At 38.7% G+C, this 22,789-nt stretch overlaps 4 protein-coding genes across 4 annotated transcripts; 3 read left to right on the forward strand and 1 right to left on the reverse strand.

Annotated features, from left to right (window-relative positions):
- The first annotated feature begins 1,267 nt into the window (after window positions 1–1,267).
- LOC138901925 (uncharacterized) lies at window positions 1,268–1,732 on the forward strand. The gene has a single exon (XM_070189726.1). The coding sequence runs from the start codon at window positions 1,268–1,270 to the stop codon at window positions 1,730–1,732; it is 465 nt and encodes a 154-aa protein (XP_070045827.1).
- Window positions 1,733–6,402: 4,670 nt separating this feature from the next.
- LOC104102605 (proline-rich extensin-like protein EPR1) lies at window positions 6,403–9,053 on the forward strand. Its single transcript, XM_033657801.2, has one exon. The coding sequence runs from the start codon at window positions 6,664–6,666 to the stop codon at window positions 8,791–8,793; it is 2,130 nt and encodes a 709-aa protein (XP_033513692.1). The 5' UTR covers window positions 6,403–6,663; the 3' UTR covers window positions 8,794–9,053.
- Window positions 9,054–9,144: 91 nt separating this feature from the next.
- LOC104102604 (vesicle-associated membrane protein 714-like) lies at window positions 9,145–16,310 on the reverse strand. The gene is made up of 4 exons (XM_009610360.4): window positions 15,729–16,310; window positions 13,914–14,104; window positions 12,998–13,161; window positions 9,145–9,766 (listed from the first exon to the last, which is right to left on the reverse strand). Exons 1-4 carry the CDS (start codon window positions 15,943–15,945, stop codon window positions 9,676–9,678), a joined length of 663 nt encoding a protein of 220 aa, XP_009608655.1. The 5' UTR covers window positions 15,946–16,310; the 3' UTR covers window positions 9,145–9,675.
- A 2,524-nt stretch (window positions 16,311–18,834) lies between these two features.
- Window positions 18,835–19,167, forward strand: LOC138901926 (uncharacterized). The gene has a single exon (XM_070189727.1). The coding sequence runs from the start codon at window positions 18,835–18,837 to the stop codon at window positions 19,165–19,167; it is 333 nt and encodes a 110-aa protein (XP_070045828.1).
- The last annotated feature ends 3,622 nt before the right edge of the window (window positions 19,168–22,789 follow it).

Here is a 22,789-nt window from a genome sequence, read left to right on the forward strand (position 1 = left end):
AATTGTTTAATTGATTGATCACTAATTGAATACTATCTATGAATCTAGAATTGAACTCGAAAGTGAAAATTCTAGATTGCACATAGGATTGAGTAAAACAAGTTCTTGAACCTGGGTATCAAGGAACGTATTTGCAGTTAGGATATACATATCTAATTGCCTTGCTTGGTTGATGTACATGAATTATAAATGCATTCTTGTTAGTTCTAATTCCATAGACATATAGGCGTTATGTTAGCTTGAATAGGCGAGTAAGAACTCGACAGATTCTTATGAGCAATATTAACCCTGTCAACCAATGAACTAGATGAATCAATTAGTCAATTCAATTGAACAATACAATAGGAATGTTAGATAACCCATAACACTAGATCATTTTCAGTACATTGGTAATATAAAAATCTTCTCTTCCTTTGTTCAGACTTCATTATTTATTTTCTTTTTAGTTTAATTACTTTAGCATCAAGAGTGGGGTCCTCGAGGGGAGCGGGAGGTAGGGCAGGGGTTGGGGGCGGGTCGGGAGGCAAGGGATGTATAGGGAACAAGGGTGTCCACTGGTTGAGAATTAGGTTATGAAATGTAGGTACATTGACGGGTAAGTCTATAGAGTTGGCAAAGATCCTCTAGAAGAGAAGGGTCAATATAGCGTGTGTCCAAGAGACAAGGTGGGTAGGGTCGAGGGCGAGGGACGCGGACGGGTATAAACTTTGGTACTCAGGAGTCCAGAAGGGTAAAAATGGAGTGGGTATCTTGGTGGATAGAGAACTTAGAGAGTCTGTGGTTGAGGTTAGACGAGTGAATGATAGATTGATGATTATTAAGTTGGTAGTTGGAGAGTGCACTCTAAATGTCGTTAGTGCCTATGCGCCACATGCAGACCTAGTTGAGGAGGTTAAATAGCGTTTCTGGGAGGGGTTAGATGAGATTGTGCGCCAGGTTCCGCCTGCTGAGAAGCTATTCATAGGAGGAGATTTCATTGGTCATATTGGGTCGACCACAGGTGGTTATGGCGAGGTGTATGGAGGCTTTGGTTTTGGCGAGAGGAACGGAGGAGGTACCTCGTTGTTGGACTTCGCTAAGGCTTTTGGGTTGGTGATTACGAACTCTACCTTTTCCGAAGAGGGAGGAGCATTTGGTTACTTTTCAAAATGTGGTGGCGAAGACTCAGATTGATTATCTCGTCCTCAAGAGGTGTGACAGAGGGTTGTGCAAGGATTGCAAGGTGATTCCAGGTGAGATACTCGCGACGCAGCATGCGCTCTTAGTGATGGACGTTGGTATTATGTTAAAGAGGAGGAAAAGGTCTGCTCGAGGAAGACCGAGAATCAGGTGGGGAGCCTTGACTAAGGATAAAGCCCAAGAGTTGGAGGGGCGGTTGTCGGCTATGGGAGCTTGGAAGAGCAGTGAGGACGCGAGCACTATGTGGTCAACGACAACAGACTATATAAGAGATGCTGCGAGAGAGGTGTTAGGGGTCTCGACGGGCATCGCTGGCAGGCACAAAGGAGACTGGTGGTGGAATGAAGTGGTCCAGGGTAAAGTGGAAGCGAAGAAGGCGGCGTACCTAAAGTTAGTGGGGAGCATAGGTGAGGAGGAGAGGCGTGCATGCATGGAGAGGTATAAGGTAGCTAGGAAGGAAGCTATGCTGGCGGTCACGGAGGCTAAGACTGCAGCTTATGGTCGTATGTACGAGGAACTGGGGGAAAAAGGCGGGGAGAAGAAGCTATTCTAGCTGGTCAAGTTGAGAGAGAGGAAGGCTCGGGATTTGGACCAAGTGAGATACATCAAGGACGATGATGGTAGAGTATTGATGGAAGATTCCCAGATTAAGAAGAGATGACAGACTTACTTTCATAAACTTCTGAATGAAGAAGGGGATCGGGATATCGTGCTAGGTGAATTGGAGCATTCCGAGAGTTACCGTGACTTTGGGTACTGCAGGCGCATCAAGGTTGAGGAGGTCATGAGAGCTATGAGTAATATGAGTAGGGGCAGAGCGACAGGGCCTGACAAGATTCTGGTGGAATTTTGGAAGTGTGTGGGGAGAGCAGGTTTAGAGTGATTGACTGGGTTGTTCAATGTTATTTTTAAGGCGAAGAGGATGCCGTATGAGTGAAGGTGGAGTATGGTAGTTCCATTATATAAGAACAAAGGTGATATCCAACGTTGTAACAATTATAGGGGTATCAAATTACTGAGTCATACCATGAAAGTGTGGGATATGGTGGTTGAAGCGAGGGTGAGGATGTCAGTGTCTGTTTCCGACAACCAGTTCGGGTTCATGCCGGGTCGTTCTACTATAGAAGATATACAACTTGTTAGGCGGTTGGTGGAACAGTACAAAGATAGGAAGAAGGACATGCACATGGTTTTATTGACCTAGAGAAAGCATATGACAAGGTTCCTAGAGAAGTTCTCTGGAGATGCTTGGAGGCAAAAGGTGTGTCGGTTCCTTACATTATGGCGATTAAGAACATGTATGATGGGGCTAAGACACGGGTAAGGACAGTAGGAGGCGACTCTGAGTATTTTCTGATTGTTATGGGACTACACTAAGGCTCTGCGCTCAGTCCGTTCCTATTCGCCCTGGTGTTGGACGCGTTAACACACCATATTCAAGGGGAGGTGCCATGGTGCATGCTATTCGCCGATGACATAGTTCTGATTGATGAAACGCGAGTCAGTGTTAACGAGAGGCTGGAGGTTTGGAGACAGGCTCTTGAGTCTAAGGGTTTCAAGCTGATCAAGACGAAGACAAAATACCTGAAGTGTAAGTTCGGCGCTGAGCCGGGGGAAGTGGGCGTGGTTGTGAGGCTTGACTCACAACTCATCCCGAGTAGAGGCAGCTTCAAGTACCTTGGGTCGGTTATCCAGGGGGAGGGGAGATCGACGATGATGTCACACACCGTATTGGGTTAGAATGGATGAAGTGGAGGTTAGCATCTGGAGTCTTGTGTGACAAGAGAGTGCCACCGATACTCAAAGGTAAGTTCTATAAAGCGGTGGTTAGACCGGCCATGATGTACGGGGCTGAGTGTTGGGTTGTTAAGAACTCACATATCAAGAAGATGAAAGTCGTAGAAATGAGGATGTTGAGCTGGATGTACGGGCACACTAGGATGGATAAGATCAGGAATGATGATATTCCGGAGAAGGTGCGTGTGACTCCCATTGATGACAATATGCGGGAAGCGATGCTCAGATGGTTCGGACATGTACAAAGGAGGAGCACAGATGCCCCGCTAAGGAGGTGTGAGCGGCTGGTTATGGAGGGCACGAGAAGAGGTAGAGGGCGGCCGAAAAAGTATTGTGGAGAGGTGATCAGGTAGGACATGGCGATACTTCAGATTTTCGAGGACATGGCACTTGATAGGAATATGTGGAGGTCGAGTATTAGGGTTGTAGGTTCGGAGGTAGTTAAATCTTGCCTTACTTCGTACCGTTGTGAGACTAGTCTGGTAGAGTTTTGTCTAAGCTAGCTAGTGGCAATGTCGTGTCTTACTATTTTGCGTTTCAGTGCCAGACCTATTTACTAGCTATCGTTTTTGCTTTGCATCTTTCTTCTGGATTTCATGTTGTTCCTATTTTTCCTATGATTTCTGTGGTGATACTAATATTGTCTCCTTTCGTCTTTTTGTCCTCTTGAGCCGAGGGTCTTTCGGAAACAGCCTCTCTACCTCTCCGGGGTAGGGGTAAGATATGCGTACACACTACCCTCCCCAGACTTCACTAGTGGAATTTCACTGGGTTGTTGTTGTTGTTGTTGTTGTTGTTGTTGTTGTTATTGTTGTTGTTGTTGTTATTGTTGTTGTTGTTGTACTTTAGCATCACTACTTTTGAGTTTAATCTTTGTCTAGATAATTAGGACAGTCTAATCTAGTTAATGGTTGATAATAAGTTTTCGTGGGTTCGACACTCTATCTTATCACTTTATTACGTGACGGCCGCGTATACTTGCGTGTGCGTTTGGCCGCAACACCTACCTTGGCGTAAGAACCAGTGACTGATTCCACGACTCGAACCTTTGATATATAAGTTACACGGAAATAACTCTACTGTTACTACAAGACTCCCTTCAGAAAGGAGAACATAAGCAAAGAAAAAAAAGTAAAGAACAAATAAAGGCCAGTTAGACGGAATCAATGGATATTTCGTCATCAGGAGGCAAAGCTAAATAAGAAAACTTTAGTTCACATTTTCTCACGGTAAATATGATAAGCTAGGTACTGAAGGTGAGATTTTATAGGCGTTACACCTAACACCAGGAAATCATTTGAGAGATATTACATCAGAAAGTCAAATAAGTAATATTATAGCTAAAGAAAAATGATTTTTTTTAATTAACAGAGATATTACGGATATTATATCCTTTTTTTTGCCATTATTAACCCACCTTATCACACCAATAAGCCAACATAATCTTCAATTTTATCTTAGGAAATTCCAAATAAATTGCACCCAAGGGGAGATACTTGCAAATCAATCACCATAAAATTTCTTTGGCATGCAACTGAGTGATCTTTAATTAAGGTTTCGGGTGTATCATTTGATTTTCCTTTTTTGGTATCATTTGATCATTAAATGAAAGAAATTACAATTTATTATCCTTTTCTGAATATCTAAGTTATAGATTAAAAGAAGCATTAATTCATTTCCAGTTTAGTTTCGTGAAATGGTTTGTTTGACCTGCTAACATTAAATAATACTCCTAAACTAATTAAGACAGATGAAGCATTTTCCTCTAGTATATTATTATCCTTTTCCTTAAAGTGTGTGAATCATTTTGCTACATGTTGAATTACCATTTACCATATAATGATATCAGAATCTAGATTAATCATATACTACCAAAAAGCAATTCTATACTCATGGTATACGGATTGCAAAAATGAAATAACACTTATAACATCTTTGTAAAGAACGTACTTTTATTAGTTACTATATTATATCAATAATAAATTGTATGGCCAAGCTTTTTTTGGCTAAAATTATTTTTTTAAAACCAAAAAGTGTGTTTTCCCCCTCTTAGGTTAAAGTGTTTGGCCAAACTTTTAGAAGAAAAAAAAAATACTTTTAAGTAGAAGTAAAAGTTAACTTTGAAAAGCAGAAAAAAATATTTTCTTTCAAAAGTCTCTTTTGAAACCCACTTTCAAGAAAAATATTCTTTAGACTTGGCCAAACACTAATTAATTGCTGCTCAAAAGTGAGTCAAAGAAACTGCTTCTCACCCAAAGTACTTTTTTGAAAAATATTTTTGAGAAATTACTTTTCCAAAATAAGTTGATTATAGAAGCTTGACCAAAAAGGCTATAAGCTAGTGTTTGGCCATAGATTCCCAAATTTATTCTGAAAAATCTGATTTGGGTGAAATTTGGTTTGAAGATGAAAATGTGTTTGGACATCTATTTTGGGTGAAGTTTGGTTTGAAAAAACATGAAACATGACTTATACCCACAAGTTCTAAAAATTATCACAAATATCTAACAGTACCATTATCAATAACATTCATTATATTAACGCAAACCATAGTCCTGAACATAAATAAATTCGATACAAAATTATAATTTTTATAATGAACTACATGCATGATACACTATTAGATGCCCGAGAAGATGAAGCAACATCGTTACAAAATAATAAATGGTGGGCTCTTTTATAAAATACAAAAAATTAGGACAATTTTTTAAAAAATATAATAGTGATATTTTGGCCCAAAACCAACTATTGAGCTGGTTTTGGGATTTGGCCAAAATGTAGGCAAAATCTATGGCCAAACATGTGTTTGCCAAATAAAACCCAAATTTATTTTGGCAAAATCTATGGCACCAAAGCTACATTTTCATTTTAAGACCAAGTAGTTGGCGTGTGCACATTAAAATTCCAATGCGACCAAAAAAAAAATGTTATGCTCATCAAATAAGGTACCAAAGTATCCTAATGTCCATAAATGCAGATATTTCAAAGCATCGACTATTGATCTTGAGTTTCTTTGTTGATGATAAGAAATCATTTTTACTTTCAGTTCAGTTTTTACAGTGGAAAGGCAAGCAAACTATGAAATCTCATTGTTCATGCACTCAAATAACAAGTTTACTATAGAAGCATAGTACATTAAATATGAAATACCGATTTCCAGTTTTGAAAGCAAAAAAGATGTACTCTGTACACTTTACCACCCCTCACTTCAGAACTCAAGAAACTCTCTCAGATTTGATATAAAGATTTAACTTCATTTAATTCAAGAAATGTCAAAAGCTTTAATTTCATTTAATTCAAGCAAATTCAAAAGCTTTACGACTCTACTAAAGGCTAAAGCAGTGGTAATCTCCAAGCTAAAGGTTGCTGAATGCCTTTATTACCTTCTTATCTCCATCTAACCAACCTATTACCTCATTCATTACTACAAAGAAAACTAGGCAAATTTCAAAGTTACTTTTCCCACCATGGAACTGTGACATTCGTCTTCACAAAGCTTTAATCCATGCAGAAAATCCAATGCTAAAACCTCCTTGATCTTGACACGAAATTTGTAACTGATAATAGTCTCTCAAGTTCTCCACTATAAAATCTCAGGTTTAGCACCTTCACTTCTGTACTCAATCACAGTAATACTGTGAAGAAATGTTCATTATAGTTGTAGTCATTTAATTCTGCTTTCATACAATGAAAAACTCATTGACTCCATTCAACAAGCCATTCTCTGTTTCTCTGTTTTTTCTTGTGTTCTTCTTTTCTGGTGTTGACAACTTGAATCTTGTTTCTTCTTCTCCTTCCTCCTGCTTCTCTTCTTCTGTTTTTGTAGGTCAACAGAATGGAGACGGTTCCAAGAACTACGAGGAGCGCGCAAGATCCAGTTACCTTTGTTCTGGGGTTAGCAATAAAGTTGCTGCGGACAACAATTTTGCTCCATCACTTCTGCCACCATCAACCTGGAGTTCGCCAATATACAGAGCATCTCTTCGGGTGCATAATAAGCCTGCACATGTATATACACCACCACAACCTTCATCTTCCATCTATGGAACTCCCTCAAGTCCACAGAGAAAACCTTCAAACGTACCTAAACATCCTTCTCCAGCATATAGGGCCTCTCAGAAGGTGCCTTACGCAAATAATCATCAATCAAAGGTCTATAGAAGATCAGTATTGAAACTGCTACCAGCTTCAACTTATCATCAACCTCCTATATCTCCACCACCTGTTCAAACACCTCCTATTTATCAGCCACCACCTGTTCAAACTCCGCCATCTCCACCACCCGTTTACAAGCCTCCGCCAGTAGAGAAGCCACCTATATCAGTGTCACCCCCACCGGTTTACAATCCTCCACCAGTCGAGAATCCACCTATATCAGTGTCACCTCCACCGGTTTACACGCCTCCGCCAGTCGAAAATCCACCTATACCAGTATCACCTCCCCCAGTAGAAAATCCACCTATACCAGTGTCACCTCCACCGGTTTACAATCCTCCGCCAGTAGAAAAACCACCTATACCAGTATCTCCTCCACCGGTAGAAACACCACCCACCCAAGTGGCTCCACCAAGTTACAGTCCTCCATTGAATCCGCCTCTTGAAAAACCACCTCCTACTCATAAGCCTCCTGTTAATCCGCCTCCTGTCTATAGTCCACCTATTAGCTCCCCTCCTGTTTACAAACCGCCAGTAATCCCTCCAATCCACAAACCTCCAGTTGTCAAGCCGCCTGTTTATATTCCTCCAGTGAAACCTCCACCTATTCACAAGCCTCCAATTGTTCCTCCAACCCCACCCACTCCTATCTATTCACCACCAATCCCGCCATCTCCTCCGATCTATTCACCTCCACCAAGTCCACTACCTCCTAAACCAGTATATTCACCTCCGCCAATCCCGCCACCAACTCCTGTCTACTCCCCTCCACCAAGTCCACTACCTCCTAAACCAGTATATTCACCTCCGCCAATCCCTCCACCAAGTCCACTACCTCCTAAACCAGTATATTCACCTCCACCAATCCCGCCACCAGCTCCTGTCTACTCCCCTCCACCAAGTCCACCACCCGCTCCTGTCTACTTACCTCCCCGACCAATATATTCACCTCCACCAAGTCCACCACCCACTCCTGTTTACTCACCTCCACCAAGTCCACCGCCCGCTCCTGTCTACTCACCTCCACCAAGCCCACCACCTGCTCCTGTCTACTCGCCGCCACCAAGTCCACTACCTCCTAAACCGGTATATTCACCTCCACCAAGCCCACCACCTACTCATGTCTACTCACCTCCACCAAGTCCACCATCGCCTCCTGTCTACTCACCTCCACCAAGACCAGTGCCTCCTAAACTAGTATATTCACCTCCACCAAGTCCACCACCTACTCCTGTCTACTCACCTCCACCACCAGTATATTCACCTCCACCAAGCCCACAATTACCTCCTCCTCCTGTATACCATTATCCCTCACCTCCTCCTCCAAGCCCACCCCCCACTCCCATTTACTCACCTCCTCTACCAAGTCCACAACCTCCCACACTGGTATATTCACCTCCACCAAGTCCACCACTACCTCCTCCTGTGTACTCACCTCTACCAAAAATACCACCTCATGCTCCTATTCACACACCTCCACCAAGTTTGCCATCTCCTTCTCCTGTTTATAAACCTCCTCCAATACCTTCTCCAGTGCCAAAGTTACCGCCACCAACACCCACTTACCAACCACCCCCTAGCTTACCGCCACCAACACCCACTTACCAACCACCTCCTAGCTCACCAGGATATGGAAGTCCTCCACCTTCTGGTTATCATTAAATTCCCAATAAAACTAACAGTTAGTTGAATCGACTGTATTATGTTCTTAGAAGAAATCTGTGATAGAAAGCGTAATAATCCATCAGATATATGCCTTTGTGCCTCTGTTTTTCCTATGAACTCAGTTTCTGGTTTGATTGATGTAATGAAATTTCATATAGCCTTTGAGTAATGTTATTTTATAATTGGAAGTGTTTAATATCATGAATTAAAAGGAGCAAAGGAAAAAACCAAAGATTATAGCCCTGACTCACTACCAAATGCTCTCTTTTCGGATCGAAACACTTTATTTTTGGTTTTGGGGGTGGGGTGGGGTGGGGGGTGGGGGGGTTGTACGTGGGAAAAGCAATATCTACAAACGAAGAATAAATTTACCCCATGAGATGTCATAAGTCATAATAAGGTTCACTTCCTAAAATTAAAAGCATAGCTAAGTAACATTTCTGCAAAGATACAAAAATTCTCAACAGAACTGAAATTACAACCTGTTGTACATTTACAAAAAAGGACATCCCTTAAAAAAGCTACCTTTTACAATAAATAAATTTAAAAAAAAAAAAAATAAAAAAAAAATATATATATATAAACACTCAAGTTATCAATGTCTGAACTACGTAATATGGATGGGCAATTACCAGCTTGTAAGAAGAACAAGAGGGAAAAAGAATTTTCCCAGCATTTACAAAATGTAAGGCAAAACCCATGCAAGAGCACGGCATAAACCTTATATTATTCTGCTCCAGAGCATGGACTCTGAAAGGTGCTAAAACAATAATCCCCTAGATTATTTGAGAACCTTCACTAGTAACACATATAGTCCAGATTGAAACGCGTTTGGTATTCTGAGAGACACAGCAAGCAGCAATGGCTTACCGTAAGAAGTTACGATCTGCAGGAAGGTAGAGTGATGCCTCCACAGCAAGCAGCGATTATCAAGTAGAGCAAGAGTACGAACAGACATGTTAATAAGGCCCTGTTATCAACAAAGTGACAAGTTGAGATTGATGTTTGTATGAACCGAAAAGCATCAAACTAGGAGCTTCATTGAAAAAAAGTTCTGACTGTTGCATAAACTGATTTCGTCAGTTCACCTCGAACTACATGTGCCAGCAAACAAAACGTTCACCAAAAAAATAGGTATGAACAGAAAAAAAGCATAAGTCTTGACAAGGATATATAATCGAGATACCTCCTATAGGAAAATGCCCAAATGCCAGCAAAGACAATTCTGAGAGTAGAGGTGTTTTACTAAGATGGTTCCATATTTTATAGAGATACTGGCTATATTCTTAAGACAATCAACTCTTTCTGTCTGAGTCTAGCCTAATTGAAGAGTCAACAGGATAGTGCAGTCTCACTCCTGCCATTCTACGGTGTTTCATCTCTATCATTCCTTTGCCTAATTGCCTCTCCCTAAATTAAAGGGATTGGGCATTTAGTTTCACCATATTATTGATTATTTTACACCTCAAGGGATGAAGTGTCCCTTCATTCAATCAAGGATGAGACCCCAAGAAGCATGCTACCCTTGCAGTGCCTGTTTATCTTAGGGTTTTACCGGTAACTACAGTATGGCGGAAATAGATCCCGGGAGCTACTTATTGATGTACATTGAGCCACAATGATCAAAGCTGAAGTCCAGATACAATATTATAGAACTCATAAACAAAGTTATTTTATATGAGGTCCTTTTTGTCTAAGCCTCGGTAGACAGAGTTACACAATACCTGGGCTAGTGAGAGGTAGCAGGTCCCTGGTGGAATTAGTCGAGGTGCGCTCAAGCTAGCCCGAGCACCACCATTATCAAAAAAGCAGATATGATAGAAGTCATAAAATTTAATCCACACTAAATATAGATGACCATCTTTCCACTTGCAGACAATTATTTTCATCATAAGGAGTAACGGGATTCGCTCAGGCTCAGTACTTCAAATTAATATCATCGTAGCAGGTAAATTTGAAGTCAATCCTCTAAAGACTTTGCTAACCATAGGTTTGCGTTTTAACTTTTCAATTAATAAACTTCATGCCAAGTTTTTTGGTGGATAGTTATTTTATTCGCATACTCGTAGATAATGTAATTCCCAAAAAATATCTCCAATGACAGTGTCTGTCTGTTTAAAGAAAAAGTTACTATAATATCTAAAGTTGTTATCTCATCAAATTTCATATAGAAAACTGCTGATATTGCTGAGGAAGCAAAAAGTTCTACTTTTGTCCCCATATACTTAAGCAAGGTAGACAGAAGTACGAATAAGGTTTCACAAGCTTCTAGGTCGGCTTGCCCAACCCAACATGTTAAACTAAGACTAAGCTTGGGCCTAGAAGATGAGCCTGCTTTTGATGACAAGCTCAGCTTGATTTTTTTCATCTTATCTCATATTAGACAGTTTGCAAAAGCAAAAAATATGGATCACAATATTGAATTTATTTTAAATACCTCACCTTTTTTGACAAATAATCACTTTATTATTTGCTTTAAAAAAGTATAAATATTATTAATCATAGAACTGTGGTTCTTTGCCTCCAATTTCAAGATTTATGGCTAAGACAATCAAGGTAAATTCATATCAAACCACACATCCATACACAAATATTCAGATGTATTACAGTGCAAAGGAAGTGAATTCAGATCAAATTTGGTCATGGAACAAAACATGGGCTCAGAGATCAGCATCTTCATTCATTGGCTAGATTGAGTTGGATATCAATGATCTTAACCCAATCTAGCAAAAATTACTTTTCTTTCCTTTTTTAAGCCAAGTTTTCTTCATAAAACATTACAATTCCTTTTCCTTAACCACATTTGTTTTAGCAAAATAATTGGGATAAAAGATAAGGAGCCTAATTGCAGCGACCAGCCAATACCCACTGGCATTATGTGCTGCAGACTGCACCATCACCAGCATTGGCAACTTTTTCAACTGTATTACTTACTCATATAGAGACAAACTCCGCATCAAGCTAACTGGGAATTCATGTGTGACTTGATAAGCTTTTGAGAAATAAGAATAGTGTGAACAGGAGTATAGATGCTTAACGATGGCTTGGCAGATTATCCAGTAGAATCCAATCCAAGCTAGTGCTCAAAAATATATGAACTGGATTTGATCCATTTTCGTGTTGATCCAATGCGAATCCATCTCTATTCAAATTCTACAAATATTTGAGAAACCTATTTATAGCTAGAGAAGTTGTTTTCTGTTGAAGGTTAAGAACTTTTTCACTGTATTATTTTGCCATGCAATTTAAAGAGAGAGAGAGAGAGAGAGAGAGAGAGAGAGAGAGAGAGAGAGAGAGAGAGAGAGAGAGAGAGAGAGAAGCAAGCTAAGCTCAACATAGCAAATACTCTGCTAAAGTTCAGACAGAAAATAAAAAGACAGCTGTGTTTTGATTAGGTAATCAATCACCAACAGGCCAAACTCATTAACTCATTCAAAGAAGGCGTGATGACTAGGCAAGCTGAGTTTATGAACTACGAAGTCCTCGAAATACATCTCATGGCAGAAGAAGAATGGTTACATTTGATAAAAGGATATTCTCCATCGGTAAATAATCCAAGTTATGCAGCCTTCTCCAATGTTAAAAAGGACTTACACCATACTCCCTGCGTCCCATTTATGTGAAAGTGTTTGACTAGAGACAAAGTTTAAGAAATAAAGGAAGACTTTTGACACATTAGCTAAATATATGCAAAGTATTTAAATGCCCTTACTACCACCATTTAAATGAGTAATGGTGAGAGTTCCACATCTCTTTTCATTTTCTCTCCTAGTAAAAGAATGAAATTTTATATCAAGCAGGTCCATACAAGCTATGTCATTAAGGGTAAAATGAGGATGCTAATTTTGAATAGTTTCTAGATAGAGAAAGGGGTCATTCTTTTTGGGATAGACTTAAACGGAAAGTGAGTCGCATAAAATGGGAAAGAGGGAGTATTAATTAAGACGGTCAACATTTTTTTGACAGATAAGTAGTAACTAAGACCATTCTGGTCAACATTTTTTTCTCTTTTAAAATTTTGTTACTCTGGAAATCATTTAACTAACAACAAAACAATATTAGCAAAGGAAACTAGCTTCCATGGAACAGGTGCTGCCATGGTATACCAAGTAATGCTTGATGCAGGGCAAATGGAACACTAGATGCTAGTGATTCTAAGCAAGAATTGATAAAGCTCCAGTACTTGGTGAAAGATACTTACAGGAGCTTTGCATTTTTCATCCAGAGAGCTCTGTGCAGTCTCTTTGATTGTTTCCTGAAGTGAAATGCACTATCTTGCATTGTTGCTGTTTTGTCAACAAGGAGCTCAATCCGGTCCCCTCTTTCAAGTATTTTCTCAATATTATCCACCATGATCGTGCGTAGCTGGATTCACAGTGCAGTTATTCTTTGTATTAGTAATATAGATGCAAGAATGAGAAATAGAACTACTACTTTGCTAGGCTTAGAGGGAAGTGAACAACACAATTCCACGATGTGAAGGTTATTAAATTCCTTAATAAGGAGTAAATACAGAAAACTGACATATCGAAATGATGTAAGAATAACTACAATTATATAGAAAAAGACATGTACAAAGTGTTCATTCCTTTTTGTACAGCATTTTTGTTGTGAGATAAAATTGTCACTGTTTTTACTATGGAAGCTAAAGCAGTTGTACAATTTACTTAGATTGTTTGGCGTTAAACAAAATATGAGGATGACTAATTATTTCACTTATGGAAAAAGGATGAATTGCTTCCTCAATTTATATTTGGAACGAAATGGATAACCTGAATTGGAGGCATTCAGAATGCTAGGGGGAGAAAATTAAATAAAGATGGAAGCAAAATTGAAAACCCTTTAATAAACAATATAGTTAAAAAGAATATCTCGATTGAAAGCAAAAACCTTCTGTAGAGCTCATCTAAGGTCCCATGCAGATTCATCTTCTTAGACAAATTAAAACAAGCCTTGGACGCAACCGATATGTAAAAAAGCTAAAATCAAAAAGACAAATAAAAGAAAAGCAAACTGAAACTCAAACTTAGAAAAATTAAACTTCTTCAATCTTGGTGGACCTAAAGACTAAATATACTTATCTTGTCTTGAATGGTAAAAACAATAAAGATACTTGCCTCACCAACTTCCCCCCTGACGCGATTCAGTGTATCTGCACTAGGATTACTTGAATAGAACTCCATTTGCTGATGTAAGACCCTAGAGAATTCATCATTCATGGCATAAGCAGGAGCATAAGACGCCACCTTAGTGTAGTTCTTCATGAACCTCATCTGAATATCTTCCAAGTATGAGAATGGAATCCTTCCTAAATAAGAAAGAATTGATAGTGATAGATGAAAAAGGGTGCACAGTGGTAGTAATAACCATTCTCCCCTAGGATCCACACATTCATCATGGTAGAAGAGACAAGCATATGAAATATGTGTATATTACTTCCTACCCGAACCAGAGAAAGAATGAAGAAAGTTTTCTTTTACTTTTTCCTTCAATTCCCTTCGGTCAATTCTCCCTTCCATTCTCTTCCTCTATGATAGTTCAGGTCAAAGAAACCAATAGGAAAATTACTGAAGTCTTACTTTCCAACACCCACTTGACTAAAACAGAAAATAGAGTCTGAAACTCTAGCTGCTACCAGCCACCTAATCATCTACCAAGTGACATGGCTAGCTCGTTCAGTTAGATGATTTGATAAGTGCCTCCCTTTGGAGAAAAAGACTATGCAAATCATATTTTTCCAAAATGAGCAACTGCACATATACAGCAAGCTATGTTGCTCGGACTCTTCGAAAATGTCACCAGGTGCGTGTCGGATCCTCCAAAAGTAGTGTATTTTTGGAGGATCCGACACGGGTGCGGCAGCATTTTGGAAAGTCCGCGCAACATAGACAGTAAGTACCCTGAGTAATCTAATGAATTGAACTTCTTTTTGGCATTGAAGTCGTGAATTCTTTTCTGAGGCAGAACTAGCAAGACCATTAACAACAAACACATAGCAAGCTGGGGGGAAAGAAACCCAACACCAACTAACTCCTCTCAACTAAATCCCTCCATCGGAAAATGTTACTGTTTACCGGTAAATTAAATGTGTGTAGGCAATTGAATACTCGATATATGGAAAACCTCTAGAGCAATGGCTCAAGGAGTTAAAAGATTTAAACGTGGTTTTGTGTTAAGCCTCATCAGCATACATTCTTTGCCTTTTCTTGAATCCCCTACAGAAAAATCCTAGATAATCCTCTGCTCCACCCCATTACTCAGACCCCCAATTGATTCTAGCAGATTAGTGAACCACTTTAGGAATCAAGGACAAATTGAGATGGCGTCCTAGTTACAAGAATTCAATGAACCAAGAAACATAATCAGAACACAAGTGTCCTAGTTACACCAATATAATGAACCAAGAGCAACATCCCAAGACACCATACAGAAAAAGGAACATTTAAGGAGCTGAAACATTCCAATGTTTTTGAATTTCTTTTTATCACAACGGTGTCTGGATACCAACTGATTCCTACCAGCACCTGTACAAGATAACTCTACCAACAAATGCTTTGGCAAATGATAAAAGTGCTCATAGTGTCTTGTTATGCTATTCGACTACTTGGCCATCCCATGGAGCACATTCCACTTAATTACACCTATTGACTATCATAATCAGATAACCAATAATATACACTTTTATCTCACAGATAAGGTCTATAAAGAATTGCTTTTTGGTCCCTTTAGGTTAGGACATGCACTTTCATGTCAAAGACACGGGTTCAATTCCAGCAACGTATAGGTACCAATACCAAGTCACTAATTTCATATATATGCACCCAATTGCACACTAGCACGAATATCACAACACACAATTAGCTCAAAAAGTTCCAAATTTGCAAAATCTACCAAATTCTTCAAATTAGAAAAGGAAGAAACTTTTAACTTACTTCCAAAGGTATCATTGGCCATACAAAGGAAGGATATGCCTTCTGATCTAAGGATATGAAAGATATAGCGATCTTGAGAGAAGCAAAGCCTTGACTCTGTTTCACTTGGAAGCTTCTCCAATATTCGCCGTGCCACCGCGCCAGTGTTCCCAGTCACTGCACTAAACTCCGCCAGCACCGTCGTTCCCCTCGCCACTACCGCATAGAGTATCGCCATGTCAGCACCCACCCAACCACCCCCCTCGTTTTGTATGTTTCTACTTCTATAGAGTTATATCTTCTACTGTTGAAAATGGAGGATTCAGCTTAAGATTTTGGAATTGTTCGGTGTTTGAGAGAGATGGCGGTGGTGTCACTGGAAAGTTCACGGCGGTTTTGGGTGGGCCGTTCAAAATCCTACGTAATAAAATTCGAACCGCCGGTCGGCTAAATTTGAATCTTGTCTAAATTATTGGTAATACTAGTAAATCTCCTACATTAGTGAATTTAGAATTTGTACTCTACATTCGGCTAAAAATAAATTTTCAAATGTCGCGCAAATTACTGCGTAAACTTTATGGAAATAGATGATCACAAATCAAACTAAACTTAAATTTCTTTATTTAGGGACTAAAAGTAGACTTTTAAATACCATTATATTGTTCCAATACTAATAACTTCTCTATGGTTGTATGGTGCGGCCTTGATGGCGATTTTATCATACAAAAACTAATTGAAACTGTGCGTAATCAAAGAAATTCCATACTATATATTGGGGAATATATATATCGCATACTTTCAGAAGAGCAAGTGTAGTCGAAAAAACCAATCTATTGAATTTATCAATTAATTAATATATAGAAACCACAACCAAGAATAAAATCATCTAAATCGTCTTACAGTGTAACAAAGATAAATAGCAAGACTGACTTACAACTATCTGATCAATAGTGTACTGTTTAGCAATTATTGAAAGCTCGTCTAATGTCCATTGCCTTAAAAAAGAGAAAAATTACATGCAAAAAAGAAATATTAAAAATAATATCAAGTGCAGAAATATAAAAAACCAAGATAAGCCATACCTGCTAACAAAGTACACGAAATTTCATGTCCATTCCTGAGGAACTTTCTCTGCAAACTTTGGATCAAATATTCTCAGGACTTATTCAATTACTCTAAATTTAAAACGGGCTCATCAAGAAAAATCCGTTTCCTCATTATAGCATCCCTTTATAGCCATATTCAGGTTTCATGTCAGTTATACTTGTTTATTTACAAAGATGATTAATACTCAATTAATATTATATAAGTGCATTCCGTCAATTACAGACCTTTGGGCTTCTTCAATAAATAGATGGTGATTTTTGTTGTTCAGGTAATATATTTGCCCAAGTGTAAACAAATGGTCATTTTTGTTGTTCAGGTAATATATTTGCCGGAGTGAGGGAACAATATGTTAGAAACTTTTGAGCTTCTTCAGTTATTACGTCCATATATACAGATAGATAAAATTGAGTTATACTCATCAGAAGAGTAAAGAGGTGTTGATAAAAAAGGAACGTGGGTGTAAAAGAAATAATTGACAATAATATGGAATGATATAAATACGATATACTGTATTTTCTTCATATTTTCTAGACATGAAATAAAGGATAAAAGCCAAAAAAATGAGAAAAAAGATAAAGAACTCCCTTGAGCTTTGAGAAGTGCCACATCACATTTTCTATTTTATATATATATATATATATATATATATATATATATATATATATATATATATATATATATCACATGTTAGATACATATTAATCGTTATATATAAATATATTAGATTTCAAGTATTGATTAATTTTAAAAATAATTTTATATTTTCTATAATTCTTCATCGTTCCGGTTTAATTATCTTCTATCTTGAGATAGTCGATTCCTTTCTAATGACCTATTTAGATAAAACTATACCATTTTCTCGTCTTTTATCTTTTCCTCTTTTTCTTTTTTGTTCTTTTGCTTTCTTGCTTCCCTAGGCATTCTTTCTTTAGAAAAATATATCGAATATCAATACTTAAACTCAAATTAACATAATTCTCAAAAAGCAGTCCAATAAAATTAAGCTATTGATATTGATGAGTTTGTGATAGGTTATGTGCCATGTTATGTTTTTATGATCTAACAAACTTAATGATAAGAACCAGATGGGGAACCTGTTACACATCCTTAAAGTGCTCAAGAACAACAAGTCTCAAGTCGGGCACAAGTTCCAGCAATTAGAGTCAAAGAGACAACAGAGGGAATAGATGGACATCAATTCCCTTGCTGACTGAACCAGTCAATTGCTCACAACTATAAAGTCGCTACAACTGTTCCTCTGCACACACGCAATAGTATGACTAGTGCAACAACCACTTTAGTGTGAACAATACAACAATCATTTTATGGGGAATGCCTTGTACCGGATTTTTGCTTGCATCATCCAAGTGACATAACTTGGATAGTATTAACATGAAGCAATGAAGAAAACACACACTTGCACATCCGAGAATTAATCAAGTTTCCTCAAGTGTGTTGCCATCTTGTAAGTGACTTCCAGGCTTCAAGAACAAAGAACAACATAACGAAGGACCAGTTTCCAGCATTGTGTTATTATATGTCCTTCGTTGTGTTGCACCTTTGTTAGAGTGATTTACTTGTAATTCCTACTTAGCTTAGCTAGAAGCATTGTGTAGGAAATTATTTGTAAAATCATAAACCTTGTGTTTGTGTCTTGGCTAAAGTTAGTCGAGTTGTGAGCTTTGTAATAGAGTTATTACAAAGAGGCTTGTAATAGAGTTATTACAAGTGAGTGAGGGATTAAGAGTTTAATTCCTAGGTTACAATAAGTTGTAATCTAAAAGTTGCTCGGTTAGTGAGGTTGAAATCCTACGAGTGTAGGTCGTGATTTTTAATTTCGTGAACTGGGAGTTTTCCACGTAAAAACTCCGCTGTGTCATTTACTTATCTCTTATTGTGTGTATTCTATGGGAATTGACAGAGAACTAGGTTCTCTATACTGTTTGGTAGACCCTATGTTTATATCAACTGATATCAAAGCAGGTTCTTTCTATTAGGCTAACACCTAGTAAGGATCCAAATGGTTGCTCCACCAAACTTTGAAGAAGGTCAATCAACCTACAGACCACCAAGATTCAATGGACAGTACTATGGATGGTGGAGGACAGGGATGTATGATTTTATCATGGCTGAAGATTCAGAGCTCTGGGATGTTATCTACGATGGACTCTTCATCCCTATGAAGACCTCTGGCGAACCGACAGTGACAGTTCCCAAGACAAGGAATGAATACAACGATGCTGACCCCAAACCTATAGAGAAGAACTTTCGAGAAAAAAAGATCCCCGTTTGTGGTATTGGACCAGACGAATACAACAGGATCTCTGCCTATCAATCAACTAAGGAGATCTGAGAAGCTATCCAAACGACACACGAAGGAACAACTCAAGTCAAGCAGTCAAAGATCGACACGCTCACCACTGAGTATGAACTCTTCAGGATGATGAATCCATTTAGGACATGCACACTCAATTCACCTCCATCATCAATGAGCTTCACTCTTTAGGAGAAATCATTCCAAGGAACAAATTTGTCAGGAAAATACTTAGTGTACTACCTGGGTCCTGGGAAAATAAGGTCAATACTATCACGGAGGTAAAGGATCTGCAAAAGCTGACCATTGATGAACTCATAGGAAATCTGAAGACATGAAATGAAGAAAAAGAAGGACCATAAAAGAAGAGAATCGAAGAAGAAGAAAAACCTAGTCCTCAAGGCTGACAATAATGACTCAAGTGGTGAGGATGCTGATATGGCTTACCTGACAGAGCGATTTCAGAAAATGGTTCGCAGGAATGAAGGTATTCCAAAAAGGGGCAGCTCCATCAAGACAAGAGGGTATACTTATGTCATAAATGTGGGAAGCCAGGACACTTCATCAAGGACTGTCCTCTCCTCAAGCAAGATCAGTACAAGCACAACACAGACAAAGCAGCTAGGAGGAACCCGGTTCCTGATAAAAGATTCAAGAGAAAAGAAGCCGCTGACAGTGTTATGAAACAAGCTCTTGCCGCATGGGGAGATTCTTCCAGCGAATCTGGAGAAGATGATGCATATGGTGATACCTCCATGATGGCAGTTGAAAGTGAAGCAGCTGAATATGACTCTATCTTTGCCCTGATGGAAAAATCTGACGATGATGATGATGAGGTAAGCATTCTAGAAATTCAAAGAAATTTGAAGTCTTACTCTCAGAAAAAGCTTATATCTTTGGCAAATATTTTAATTGATGCTTATCACAGTCTTATAAATGATAAAAATGCATTAACTATGGAGATAAGAGAGGTAGAAAATGTGAGATATGATCTGGTAGTCGTAGTGGTTGACCTAAAAGAAACCATCGAGGTTCTAAAGAAAGAAAAGTATGTTCTAACTAAAAAAATTAAAAACGTAGAAAATGAGAGAGGTGACTTGTTGATAGTTGTCATGGACCTAAAAGAATTAATAGATGAATTTAAAAAAGGAATCAGTTATGGGATTATCCAAAAGGGAAAGGAAGTTGCAAGTGAGGCACACATTAATCTTGAAAATGAACTCATATATGTGAAATCTAGTCTCTGTGCTGAACTTAAAAGAAACAGACAACTTTAAGAAGATCTATGTAGAGTTAAAAATGACCTAGAAAAATTTCTAAAGTGAACCTGGTCCTCGGATACAATTACTGCCATGTATACAAGCAATGGTGGGAACATGGGGGGAGTCGGGTTCCAAAAGGAAAAGACTCCCTACAATCCACATAACAAGTATGTTACTGTCCCTCATAACCGCCTTTGCACTCACTGTGGCAACACTGGACATTTTAAAGAAAACTGTAAAGCTAGAATTCAGTCCCAACAGAAAACAAGATTTTTGTTGAAAAGGTAACTACTTCTAAGGAACTTGGTCCCTCCGTTAAAACTCGTGTATTGCCTGCCTGGAAAAAAAGTTTAATTCACCCTTTTCCTCACTACAAGGGACCCAAACTTGTTTGGGTTCCTGAGTATAATCCCTAATTCTCTTGTGCAGAAAGCAGTGAAAGGAAGCAGCCAAAAATTGTATATGGATAGTGGCTGCTCCAAGCACATTATTGGAAGTATCAATGATTTCCTTTCACTCAAAGCCCTGCAAGGAGGGAGTGTGTCCTTTGGCAATGACAAAAATGGATACATTCTGGGAGTAGGAAGAATTGGGAAGACACTCACCCACTCAATTGAAAATGTGTATTATGTGAATGACTTGAAATATAGCCTATTGAGTGTTTCTCAAATCTGCGACAAAGGAAACAAAGTAGAATTTGTATAAAAAATCTGCACAATCACAAATCTCGTGACTAGTGAAGTGGCCCTGATGGCAAAAAGAAACAAAAACATTTATGTTGCTGATTTTGAGTCCTTGCACAATGGGGATCTCATATGTCTGAGTGTTGTTGATGATGAGGCTTAACTGTGGCACATAAGATTGGGACATACAAGTTTTACGTTGCTGAACAAATTGGTCAAGAAGGACCTGGTTCGTGGGCTGCCTAAGTCAAGTTTCAAATATCACAAGGTGTGTGATGTATGTGTGAAATAAAAGCAAGCCATGTCCTCCTTCAAGCCTAAAAAGGAAGTAAACACCTCAAGGCCACTTGATCTCCCCCATAAGGATCTGTGTGGACCTATGATGGTGCCAAGTAGAGGAGGAAAAAAACTACATTTTTGTCATAGTGGATGACTACTCTAGAATCACCTGGACATTGTTCCTCAGAACCAAGGATGAAACTTTTCCAGTGTTTGCAAACCTCATTAACGTAATATTTCAAGGGATTAAGGCCATTCATGAGGTTATAGAGGATTTGTGACTATGTTATTGTTATATTTTATTAGATGACCATGTGTCATCAATTAAGGAAAGAGTGGGGGGTGGGGGGGAAGGGAGGGAGGATCCCACGTGTAAGAAGGAGGAAGTGATATATATACATATGTATCTTATTTCACTTTAGGATATGGAGGGCTTAAGGGATGCATATGCAGTACTTAGTATTAGGTAGTGGAAACGTGAGTTTATGGAGGCATCACTTTTTAATTTGATCTTCTTCTATTCAACTCAATATTTTATGATTTGAGATATAGTAGCAACACTGTTTCCTTTCCAACATAGCAGTAGCATTCTCTTTCCATTTATAGAAGCAACGCGAAGTCATCCAAAGATGGATTTGAGGTATGTTAAGGCTAATCCTTCCTTCTTTTGGCATGATCCAAGTAACGATACGTAAACATAATATTGTTCCATAATGGTTCTACTATTAATAGTTAAGGATGTGCGTTATTCATTCCTATGAAATGTAATACAAAGCATGTTTAAATATGTTTCTAAGTCTCTATTGAGGAATACAATAAAGATATTAATGTTCATAAGGTAGTGTTACATGCATATTCATTTTACCACCGAGCAACGGCCGGTTGGGAAGTCATGCATATTTACTTATCACCGTGCTACAGCCAGTCGGGCAGTCATGCATTTACCATCGTGCTACGACCGATCGGGCAGTCATGCATTTACCACCGTGCTATGGCCGGTCGGGCAGTTACTACCAGTTGGGCAGTTATACATTTACCACCGAGCTACGATCGATCGGGTAGTTACCACTGATCAGTTGGGCAGTCATGTTACGATATGGATAATAGTCTCAAAGAGAAGTATTTATATATATATATATATAAGTATAATTAGTATGCATATATGGTGGCACCTCAGATATTCAGGTTTATTCTTATATGTCTTTACTTAATATTGACTTATTGTTATGTTTCAGTTTCGCCTTACATACTCGGTATATTATTCTTACTGACGTCCTTTTGTTATGGATGCTGCATTCATACCTGCAGGTATAGGTAATCAGTTTGACGTGCCCTCATAATAGACGAGGTTAGCATTCAGCGAAGGATTGATAAGACTCCACTTCATTAGGAGTGCACCCGAGTCTATAAGTCATCATGTAAGAGTTTTGCTATAGA

Source organism: Nicotiana tomentosiformis, chromosome 11 (assembly GCF_000390325.3).
Source record: "Nicotiana tomentosiformis chromosome 11, ASM39032v3, whole genome shotgun sequence".
NCBI lineage: Eukaryota > Viridiplantae > Streptophyta > Magnoliopsida > Solanales > Solanaceae > Nicotiana > Nicotiana tomentosiformis.